An 11,208-nucleotide genomic window follows, 5' to 3' on the forward strand; every position below is an offset into this window, starting at 1 on the left:
CAAGAATTCTTGGACATCACTAGAAGGTAGCAAACATATTTTTAAAGAGCAGACATATTTTTAAATAAATGACCTTCTTATCAGACGAACGTTCGCTGGGAGGGTGGCTACTGCAAACGCCTTCTATGGCAATTTTAGTTGTAGAGGTGACAATTTCTCATGGCAATTCTTTTCTAGAGGAGTCGGTCTTTTTAGAAAACGGACATTATTTGATCTCAATCAAATCAAATCAAATCAAGCGGACGCGAGGGAGTTCGCTGGGGGTTCCTTCTCAGCGAACGCTCGTCAATTAGCGTTATAGGAAGCTCCCGAAAAAGGGAGGACTTTGAAATTAAGGTGGACACAAATTTGGAGTTCTTTTCGTATTGTGCCTAATTCCACACCAATAATAAGCTGCTAAAAAAAGCCCTCGCCGTACTCTCCTCAGTCCGACCGACCGACCCACCGCGGCTCGACCTCTTCTCCTCTTCTCCTCTTCCGCGGCGACCAGCCCAACCCCTCCGCCGTTCCCGTTCGACCTTCCGGCTCCGCAATTCCGGCCACCGGTTGGTTTCTGAGGTATGAGCACGCTCCCATCCATCCATGATTGCTGCCCTCGAGATATTCTGGGCGCACAACATCTGGATCTGCCCATGTCCCTCCCCACCAAAGGAAACAGTTTTTTTTTTTGTGTGTGGTGGTGGGGGCTTGATTTCTGATGAATATTTGTTAGAGAAAATTTATTTGGAGACCTTCCAGAGGTACTATGTCGATATTTCTTATGAATACTAGTTTCTACTTGTGTGCAACTAATTTCTTATGAATAATGATGCTCCACTCCACTTGCTCTGTTACCATAATACTAGTGCTACCATGAGCAACCTGCAGGAGCCCGGTTTAATTGGGTTTTCCATGCCCCATTGCAGTTCAGAATGGGGATCATGCTCAACTTCACAGTGCCCGATCAATTCCATCCAGGGCAACTCCACCGAGGCAGCGGCAGAATAGCAGGCCATCAGCTCCAAGCGTTGAGCATTCTGGCTTTCAGAGCTTTATCCGAGCACATTCAACAGAATGAAGTGTTCCGTCAAAAGCCTATAGCCAACAGCCAGTTTCAACTGCTGAGCATTCTGCTTTGCGGACTAATCCATGCCAAGGGAATAACAGGGGAAGTTCGATGTAAACTGTGCTGCATTCTCATCTGTGGAGTTATATCTGACTACATCCATCACGCACCAATTGATGCAAAGGAATCGGCGATTGATCTGTTTGGAGACCTTCCAGAGGTACTGCGCTAAATCTTGTGCTCCAACTCGCCTGTTGATTACTGCACTAAAATCTTGTGCTCCAGCTCGTTTGTTGATTGCAGATTACTAATTTCTACGATATATTTTCTATTCTGCAGGACGTGCTATGCACAATTTTTTCAAAGTTGCCTCTGGAAGAGGCTGTAAGAACCAGTGCTGTATCAAGGAAATGGAGATACTTGTGGATACTTTGTTCTAAATTGAGTTTCGATGGAAATACAGTATGTGGCAAAAACAATTATGAGAAAAGAGTGTATACTCTAATGTTCACTCGCATTGTTAATAGGGTCTTGGAACAGTACCGTGGCAAGTTGGTGCAAGAGCTTGCTATCAAAATTGAGTTCAACTGTATGTTGGTTGAACATCTTGATAACTGGGTTCGTTTTGTTGTATCATCGCAGACAAAGGCACTAGTTTTTGATTTAGCACCAGAACAGCGTCAACCTCCAGGTCGTGATGATCGGTACAAATTCCCATTTGAGCTTTTAGACAACGACAGTATATGCCGTCTACAGAAACTTCATCTTAGCTTTGTAGATTTCCAGCCACCAATTCATTTTAGTGGTTTCCCTAACCTAAGGAAGCTTGATCTGAACTTAGTGAATGTCAGTGGGAAGGATATTCAACATATGTTGTCAAACTGCTGTAACCTAGAGTGGCTGAGTATTGTTAGATGCCATCTCAATGGGGAACTAAAGGTTAACGGCCCTCTGCCTCACCTGCTATACTTGAAAATTGCTTCCTGCGATATAACAAATATAGAATTCCTTGCCGAGAACCTTGCAACCTTCGAATACAGAGGAGTAGCGGTGCCTATTGACCTCAGTAATTCATCGGAACTGAAATGTGCAAACATATGGTATTATAGAGACACGCTCGAGCACACTATTACTGTTCTTGCTAATGTGCTTATAAATGTGCAACATCTGACCCTCGATACAGCCTGTGAACCTCCAAAGGTTCGCTCGTACACCATCCTTTAAGTCATGAATTATCCTATAATATCACATGACTGATCCTGACCTTTGGTTATCTATCTTTCAGATTCCCTTTTTGATGCATTACCGATGCAAGTTTTCCAAGATGACGTATTTACAATTGAGGTTGGTTTATATCGAAGAATTCAATATATTATCTTTGGTCTCTTTTGTGAGGTCTGCTCCTTTCATCAGGAAGTTAGAGCTGCACGTAAGTACTCATATTGCATTACAGCTTCTTTCAACGCATTGGATGTCTCGTTTTTGGACCATGCCAACTATCATGCTGTCAACTTAGAGGCGCGTTCGAGTATAACATGTGATGAGAAGTACTGTGCTGGACCGTTTCTTTTATTGCATATGCTGTCCTGGAACTGATGGATGGATATAGGCTGCTATACTTGTTCGTTTTACCACTCTCTTTGTTTGGAAGGCACTAGTTTTTTGTTCAATGTGAATCTTTCATGAAATAAAATGACAATTTGACAAAAGTCTGTTTGAGACTTGCTCACGTACTCACATTATGTTCTTGACTTTCAGTAATAGTCACAATCCTTCGCATCATACTTCATTTTTTGTTCAAACTATTTTTTTTTTGACCATGGTTTTTGGTTTAAACTTGCAGTTTCGTTTCCCTAGTTATGTGCATTCGATACAAGAATCTGATGAACCTATCACGAAGCTACCGGAGCGTCTGTTCAACAACTTAAAGAGTTTGTATGTTGCAGGATTTAAAGCATGCATCGGTCAAGTTGAGTTCCTTTCACACATGGTGGAAAATTCCCCTGCACTAGAGATTTTAAGTATAGATCATTCAGACAAATATCCCCTAGAAGGCCATGAAAGAGACACGAAAACGGTTGTTGACGTAGTCCATAGAACTGCTAGAAGGTATCTCGAAGGGAAGATTTCGTCCAAGTGCACCCTAATATTACTTTAAGGGATTTGTTGGTATAGGGATGTACATTGTATCTCTATCTAGGGATTGAAAATCCAATGCGGTGGCATCTTTAAACATGTCTGCATTGGTCACTACTATGTGCATTGTGATTTGGTTTTGCACGGTCCATTATAATATTGATGAAATGAACATGCTTCCCTTTGCATAAATGCGCTGTTTGCCCTCCACTACAGTACTCGTTGCGTACAACTCTATTAACCTCGGAGTTCCACGTTTTCACCCCATTTTGGATGACGTATATGCTTCCTCCCTGCATGACATGTATGGACACATGGGGCCTTCTCTTTTTTAGCAGGCACGCAGCCCTAGTTGTTTTAGTTTTTTTTCACCTCGCTGTCTCCCCCGTGCTACCAGGTGTGGCGCTGGGTGTTATCCGATCGTCCAAAGCATTCCCGCCTAACGAGTAACTGCTTGCTTCTGTATAATTCTTCTATTTTTATTCCTCTTGGTTTACCGGCTGTTGTTCCTCTGGTTACCGGCTGTGCTCTCCTCTGCTAGCTCCTGCTGGCCTGTGCATCGGGCGCCAGCAGCTGCCTCCGCTGCTCGAGCTTGCTGCTTACCTACTCAGGCAAGCACGCAGCTGCAGAGCTGAGCTGCTGCTCCTGGACTTAAGGTAATTTTTAATTTACGTCATTTTTCCTAGTGTATCCGTTGAATTGAATCTTAAACTGATACATTTTGTATGATTTCCATGTCATAGAAATACAAGATAGTAATATTGGTCTTGTTAACTGAAACTTGAGTTGCTGATGTGGAGTTAACTGAAACTTGTTAACTGATGCAGAGTAATATTGCTTAACTCTGTGCACTTGATTCTGTGCTTAAAATGGAGTAGCTTGGAGTAATTTATTGTAGGACTTTTGCTTGGAGTAACTTTAACTGAAAATTTTCAGTTTCAGTTAAAGTTAACTGAAAAAAAAACAGTTAAATGAAAATATTCAGTTAACTTTAACTGAATATGATCAAATGATAACGCTAACAAATATTTTCAGTTAATGAATCCCTTGCACTAATTTTCAATTAAATTTAACTGAAATGATAATGCTAACAAATGCTAGTGTTTTCAGTTAACTTTTTCAGGAAGGGGCTATGGTATCCTGAGGAGGACTAGAGACTGAGGGACTACATCCTCAAGCATGGCGTTGGCTGCTGGAGTGCTGTCCCTGCAAAGGCTGGTGAGCTCTCTCTCTCTCTCTCTCTCTCTCTCTCTCTCTCTCTCTCTCTCTCTCTCTCTCTCTCAATGTATGAGTACTTCTTTCCCTTTTCATGCATGGAAATTGCTGCCTGCCATTGCTTGCAGAAGTACTAGTCTAGTACACATGGCTGGAGTACTAGTCTAGTAGCATTAGCAATAATTTGATGAACTTGCGTCGTTTCTAATGGTTTTTCTTGTATTTAGCTTGGATTTCTACTTGGAACATTAAAATGCTAGTGTTTGTAATGATAATGCTAATGATCAAATGATAATGCTAACAAATGCTAGTGCTTTCAGTTAAGTTTTTCTGAAACTACTTCTCTGTCAATGGTTACAAACAAATTCTGTACTCCTTTTTCAAACAAATGGTTTTAACTGAAAATTTCATCATGCTACTGTGACATCTACTGAAAATTTCAAACAAATGAAAGGAGTACTGTAGTTACAAATGGTGATGTCTACTGTACTCATTTTTCAGTACATCTACTGTGACATCTTCTTTAGATTCTGTTACACACAATCTAATGTGCTCTGTCATTTTACTCATACACATGCCTATGATCCTGTTAACACATGCTCATGCTCGCTGCAAGATCTGATGATCAACCGGAGATGTTGCTGGTCAATTCATAGCGACGACCTGATGCTCTGCTGCACTGATCCAACCGGAGATGATGCTGATGATCTGCTGCTCAACAAGGTGCTGCTGCTTCTCCCGGGGCGTGCTGATGATCTGCTGCTCAACGTGGTGATGGATCTGGTAGCGCTTGGGGCAGGTGATGGATGGGCGACGAGGAGGAGCCTGGCGGAGGGGTGGAGCAGGGGCGACAAGGAGGGGTGGAGCAGGGGCGACAAGCAGGGGCGGAGCCCATTGGGCCGTCCCGTATGCACAGGAATACGGGTCCAAATATTTGCTAGTAGTACTTATCAATTACGAAGGCCCAGTGCATCAGGTTGGCCCAAGAGCAGTGCATCAGGGTCGGCCCTATTCAGCCACTCCTCCGGCCTGCTGCGTTACCGTGTTGGGCCAGTGCGGAAAACGCGAGCATACGCACCTCCCCCTCTCGTAGCCTAATCGATCCAACTTCCTCCACTTATAAAAAAACTAAAAAAAAATCCATCCATCGATCAGGTCTGTGGCGTACAGATCCGGCCCCTCCATACGCTCGCCCTTGCGTACACAGGCGGCGGCGGCAGGGCACCGGCCGACGGCCGCCGCACGGCCGCAGGCTACGGACCCCGAGTCCTCTGGTGATGACGCGATGCACGCGAACGACGCCGCACGCCGTCGGCCGGTCCAACGCTCCGTAATTTGGCAACCTTTCCGATCTTGAATCTTCGTTTCCATGCGTATCAAAGGCCACAATGGTAACACCTTTATCTTGCCGTTCCTAATTTCGTTTACAAACTGCAATGATTAGTCCGTTATGTATAAACTAGTAACAAATAGAATAAACCACTATGTTTTGACAAAGCATCATACATTTTCTAGGGTTATAACTTCTGAATTCTAATTAGGTTATATTTCATTCATTGTCAAATACAAATACTATAACTTCTAATTAGGTTATATTTCATTTATTCTCAAAAGAAAGCATCAGCACAGGATGTTCCGGAACACATAAATAGGGAAGAGGAGATTCAATATCATCCGGGCAAGAGAAAATTGATCAAACGTACTAAAGGTAATTTCCAATTTTTTAGCCATTTAAATACTTTCATTTGGACATTTTATTATGTTCTACTAGAAAGTTTAATTCCGTTTTTATCTTGTACATTATTGTGCCCTGCTGTCGGAGGATGTATTCTGGAATTTCCAAATGCAAGAGAACCTTTTCAAGTAATTTTGCCCCTTTTTTTAGCATTATAGTAAACATTTTGATAGCTACATTCTGTTTTTACTCACTGCCTTCTATTACATCCGATAAAATGTGCTAGAAGCTGTGAAACAAACTCTTATTCAATGCATCGCTGCTTGAAAATTTTACTCCTTAGTTAAAGTGGTGCATCGGGTAACATTTGCTCCAGCTCCGCCCCTGGCGACAAGGAGGGGCCTGGCGGAGGGGTTGATGGAGGAAGATGATGATTTCAGATTAGGGGTAGTTCTGTACTTTCCTAGCTTTTCACCTGGTCGGAGAATCCCCCCGGCGACAACTATTACGGTACAGAGGGAGTAGGTTGTAAGACATGGAACATGCTGAAGGTGAGGAAAATTAATATGTAATGGTGTTATCGAATTATGTCAGGTTTTTGCTATTTTAATAACATGTACACCATCATAATAAGGGAAGTGATGATATTGTACACTAAGCGGCTTAACATTTCTCGGCCTCCTGTTATCAGGACTTGCATGGAAAAGAAGGCGGCTGAGAGGTACAGTAAGTTGATCACCGATGTTCTGAAGGATTCCGTGCAGCAGTCGCAGGTTGTCGAATGAGGTTGAGCGGGGTGTTTGAGGAGCCTTCCATCAACTTGACAGTGGATATTTGATAGCTCGCTTCTCACCGTGAAATAGATGATGACTTATATTATGTTCCACTTGATCGGATGTGCGTTGTTCTGTGTATGATCTACCTGAATGCAAAAGTGCTTTTAATGGACATCAAGGTATCCAATTTCCAGCATATGAAAGAATACCCTGTTTCTTTTGATGGAGGCTAAGTACTGAAAACGGAATCGGCAGGGCATGATTCAGGACTGCTGTATACCTAGAGTGGTTTTGTACTTGTTTTCGACACAAAGATATAATACTGTTTCGAGAAACGCAAAACAACAATCATAAGGACAGTGCTTTTGACATAAAGATCTCATACGGTTCCGAGAAACAAAATGACGCATAACAAAGACCCGTGATCACAACGACAGATTTTGAAACTAAAAGCAACAATCAATTTGGTCCAGTTCACTCGGATCGAAAGTAAGCAACAGACCAATTTGATTCAGTTGAGTTTATGCATGCAGCAACATGATTCGACACCAAGCCGCTACACACCAGCTTTGGTTCAGTTTCTGCATGCAGCAATATGAAACTGAGTCTGAAACTAAGCAACAAACCAGCTTTGGTTCAGTTTCTGCAGCTGAAACTGCAACACTGCAACCAGGAAACAGAGCAAAACAAGTTTCTACAACAGTTCAATATGAAATTGCAACTAAGCAACAACAAGTCATCTTGGTTCAGGTTCTGCAGCAGCTCAATATGAAATTGCAACTAAGCATGCGAGAATCAGCAGCGCCATTGCCCGCCGGTGCTGGTGAGGATGAGGTTGAGGACGGGACCTCGTCGCAGGGCAGCAGGTGTCGCACCTCGTGAGCTGAGGTACTGGAGGTGGGCCGGCACGTCCACCATGATGCTGCCGCCCTTGTCCCAGAGGTGTACAGGCCTCCCGGATAGTCGACACGATGACGGTCGCCGTTTTCTCCTCCTCGTTGGGCTTGCGGGCTGTCAATCGGGTCCTCGTCGGCGTTCTGCAGGGCATCATCGGGGTCCTCGTAGGCGTTCTGCAGGGCATCACGGGGGTCCTCGTCGGCCTTCTGCGGGGCATCACCGGGGTCCTCGTCGGCGTTCTGCGGGGCATCATCAGGGTCCTCATCGGTGTTCTGCGGGGCATCATCGGGGGCCAGCGCAGCTTCTCCGGGCACCGCGGCCGCGTGGACGGGCGCGTGCCTCGCGCGCACCCAGGCGAGGAAGACGCAGATGAGAAGCCTCCCGGCGCGTGGGTCACCGAGATCGAGGACCCCGTCGAAGGCGAGGAGCAGCGCGATGATGCTGCAGGTGGCCGTGGCGGCCTCGGACGCGGCCTGCTCGGCCGGGCCCGCTGGCGGTGGCGCGAGGCGGAGGAGGGCGTGGACGAAGACAAGGATGGCCCCCGCCACCGCGTCGTGGTAGAAGTCGTCGATGGGGTTGGCCGGCGGTGCCAGCGCGGCTTCTCCGCCCGCCGCTTCCGCGTGGACCGGAGCGCGCCCTGCGCCAAGTCTGGCGAGCACGACGCCTAGTACCAGCTGCCGGGCGGCCTCGTCGTCCAGGTCGCCGCGGCCCTCCGCCCCATCGACGGCGAGCAGAAGGTCGCGCGGGAGGCGCCGGATCCCCGCGGAGAGGAGCAGCGCGGCGATGCTGCTGCTGGCCGTGGAGGCCTCGGAAGCGGCGGCGCGCGGACGCGGGAGGAGCGGGAGGAGAAGGCGCGCGAGCTCGCGGAGGCCCGCCGGCGGCTGGGCGAGGCGGCGGCGGCGGCGGTGAAGCAGGCGGAGCGCGCCGCGGAGGAAGAGCAGCAGAGAGCGCTGCGCCATGGCTGTGGCCGGAGTTGCGTTGGCCGTTGGTTGGTTGGCGAGCGGTTACGGAATTGATTTGGGGATTTTGGGGAGCCCGTTGGCGAGTCGTTTGACTTGGTACCGAGCTTTCGTCCTCGGCAGGGAGCTTTGAGATTCGCGCGGCCTGATTCGGCTCGACCTGCTCTTTCCTACCGGCATATTTTGAACTGAAGACTTTCTTTAGAGTTTGATGAATTTCTAAAAATCTCCCCATTCATTGGGCATATTTTCACATAGATAACTTTCTCCGTGAACTCCAAACTGCACTACAGCTTGACCACCATCCACGTGAACTCTTCCCGCGACAAAGACTCAGGCATACTCAACCAGTTCTTTGTTTTTTTTTTCATGTTTTCGGAAACATATGCTTAACCATGAGTTCTGAATAAAGTGCCCATATACTCCTGGCCATATTAAAACTCAACAATGCATGCCTCCATGTATCCTCCATGCTGTAGAATGAGCAGATGGTCGTTGTCGCCATGTGTTCTAAGGAGTGTTGAGCCAGATACCACAGGAACACCTTAATTTTGGCTGGGATCATGATATTCCTAAGGGACGACCACCCGCTGGGCTATGTCGCGCTATCTAATGATCTTTCCCGTACATTGAGCCAATTCTCATCTCTTATCTTTACCTTAATTGTCATATTATATGCCAAACTCATCGAAATAAGCCCTTTCGGTTTGCACTCCAAGCCTAGAAATCGTTTACATGTCGTGTGCACAAGGGGATTTGTAAGATAGCTTCATCATCAAAGGGAAGAAAAACTGACCAGACCAACTCCTATCGCCAAGTAGCTGAGGTGTCGTCGATGAGTTTCGATACAAGTTGCAGCGGGTGTTAAATCAAAGAAGATAACGACCTCATTATGTTGTCCCTGCGAATGTAGTTTTGTGGCCCAATGTTTGTTGGTGCTCCGTCTCCAATCCTTGTACTCCTTCGGCCAAAATGTCTCTCCCATCTGAAATTAATCTCCAGATTTGAGAGGGATGTGAGCCCAATTCCGCCTCAAATAACGATGCTTTTGGGAAATATGTTGCTTTTAGGATTCTAGCACTAAAAGAAAAAGTTTCTTGCAACATCCGACATGCTTGGCGAGAGAGAAAGTGCCAAATTAAAAATCGAGTTAATTGCACAGAAGTACCACAATTGGAGCATTGAAAGCAGATTGGTACCAAGTTTGGTATTTTTTACGTGTCAGTACCAACTTTGGGGCGAGGCGTTGTGGAACGGACTAAACGACCTATAAAACACGCATTGACGGGAAACTGACAGCAGGGCCCGCCTGTCAGGGGCTGACATGGCATTTTCTTTCATAGAAAGACCCCTCGCTTTATATTTAATCACACAAAGGGCCTCTTTTGCGGAAAAAGCTCAAAACCAGTAAAAATACATTACGCGCGCCCGCGAGGATTCGAACCCGCAACGCACTACCTGAGGCTTTGTTCGGTTAATCCTCTCCCCAAGAGGATTGGAGGGGATTGGCAAGGATTGGTTCGTATTTTGACTTAGAAGAGGTTTAAATCCCCCTCAAACCCCTTCAATCCACTCGGATTCATACACAACCGAACAAGGCCTGAGGGAAAAGCGCGGTGACCACTGCGCTACGCCACTTCGTTCGATAGATTCGATGCTCAAAGATTTTTATAAAAATGTCAAAACCATTTTTGTTGCGGGACAACTGTTTCATTTTTTTAATGCGTTTTTTTTTTGTATTTCTTGTTGCGGGACAACTATGTTCAGCAACTGTTTCATCGAATACCCAAGATCTAAAAAGAAAAAAGAAAATTAAACATGATTTTACACAATAAATTTTTAATACATGTCGAACCTTTTTTGAAATGTACATGTATTGACGCTGAAACGGATGGGTGGGACCCACTAGTCAGGGGCCACATTTCAAAAAAGGTTCGACGTGTATTAAAAAATTATTGTGTAAAATCATTTTAAATTTTCTTTTAGCTTTTAGATCTTTGGTATTCTTCGGGTTTTCCATTTTATATTTACGCACATTTCCTTTTTATATAGGTTTTGTAGTAAACGGTGAGCGTTTTCCCAGTACTCGACATATTTTAAATTTAGACTGAACTATTTATTATGCGATATTTTTGTAAATACATACTGAAAATTATTTTATAAATACATACTGAACATTATTGTATAATATACGAACAATTTGTTATACACACTGAAAATCATTTATACTGAACTATAATATATGAACACCTTTTTTAGTTTTAGATGAACATTTTAAAAATATATGGTGATGTTTATATATATATTGAACATTTTATATTATGTGATATTTTTCGAAAATACACACTGAATATTATTCTATAAATACACACTGAATACTATTGTATAATATACAATGAACAATTTTTTTATATACATTGAATTTTTTTAATATACAATATCTGAAGGCCTCCCATTTTTTTGGAAGCGTCATAACATCCCATGACACCCAACAAGGCCGTTGTG

The 11,208-nt window shown here is 44.7% G+C and overlaps 1 protein-coding gene across 7 annotated transcripts; it reads left to right on the top strand.

Annotated features, from left to right (window-relative positions):
- The first annotated feature begins 392 nt into the window (after nucleotides 1–392).
- Nucleotides 393–7,001, top strand: LOC123114412 (F-box/FBD/LRR-repeat protein At1g13570). Of its 7 annotated transcripts, XM_044535871.1 has the most exons (9): nucleotides 393–558; nucleotides 906–1,265; nucleotides 1,385–2,245; nucleotides 2,331–2,474; nucleotides 2,889–3,837; nucleotides 4,292–4,399; nucleotides 5,013–5,787; nucleotides 6,011–6,104; nucleotides 6,763–6,994. In XM_044535871.1, the coding sequence occupies exons 2-5, from the start codon at nucleotides 912–914 to the stop codon at nucleotides 3,201–3,203; spliced, it is 1,674 nt and encodes a 557-aa protein (XP_044391806.1). In that variant the 5' UTR covers nucleotides 393–558; nucleotides 906–911; the 3' UTR covers nucleotides 3,204–3,837; nucleotides 4,292–4,399; nucleotides 5,013–5,787; nucleotides 6,011–6,104; nucleotides 6,763–6,994. The 7 variants fall into 7 exon arrangements, with proteins under 7 accessions (XP_044391806.1, XP_044391804.1, XP_044391803.1 ...); XM_044535869.1 differs by having other exon boundaries at nucleotides 5,013–6,622; nucleotides 6,763–6,999; XM_044535868.1 differs by having other exon boundaries at nucleotides 6,011–6,998.
- Nucleotides 7,002–11,208: the final 4,207 nt, after the last annotated feature.

This window comes from Triticum aestivum, chromosome 5B (assembly GCF_018294505.1).
Source record: "Triticum aestivum cultivar Chinese Spring chromosome 5B, IWGSC CS RefSeq v2.1, whole genome shotgun sequence".
NCBI classification, from domain to species: domain Eukaryota; kingdom Viridiplantae; phylum Streptophyta; class Magnoliopsida; order Poales; family Poaceae; genus Triticum; species Triticum aestivum.

What these genes read in the sequence shown, in the direction of transcription:
- LOC123114412 (XM_044535867.1), top strand. Translation starts at nt 912, where the DNA reads ATGGGGATCATGCTCAACTTCACAGTGCCCGATCAATTCCATCCAGGG. An exon ending in TGTTTGGAGACCTTCCAGAG is followed by an intron (nt 1,266 to 1,384) that starts GTACTGCGCTAA and finishes TCTATTCTGCAG; the next exon opens with GACGTGCTATGCACAATTTT. An exon ending in CAGCCTGTGAACCTCCAAAG is followed by an intron (nt 2,246 to 2,330) that starts GTTCGCTCGTAC and finishes TCTATCTTTCAG; the next exon opens with ATTCCCTTTTTGATGCATTA.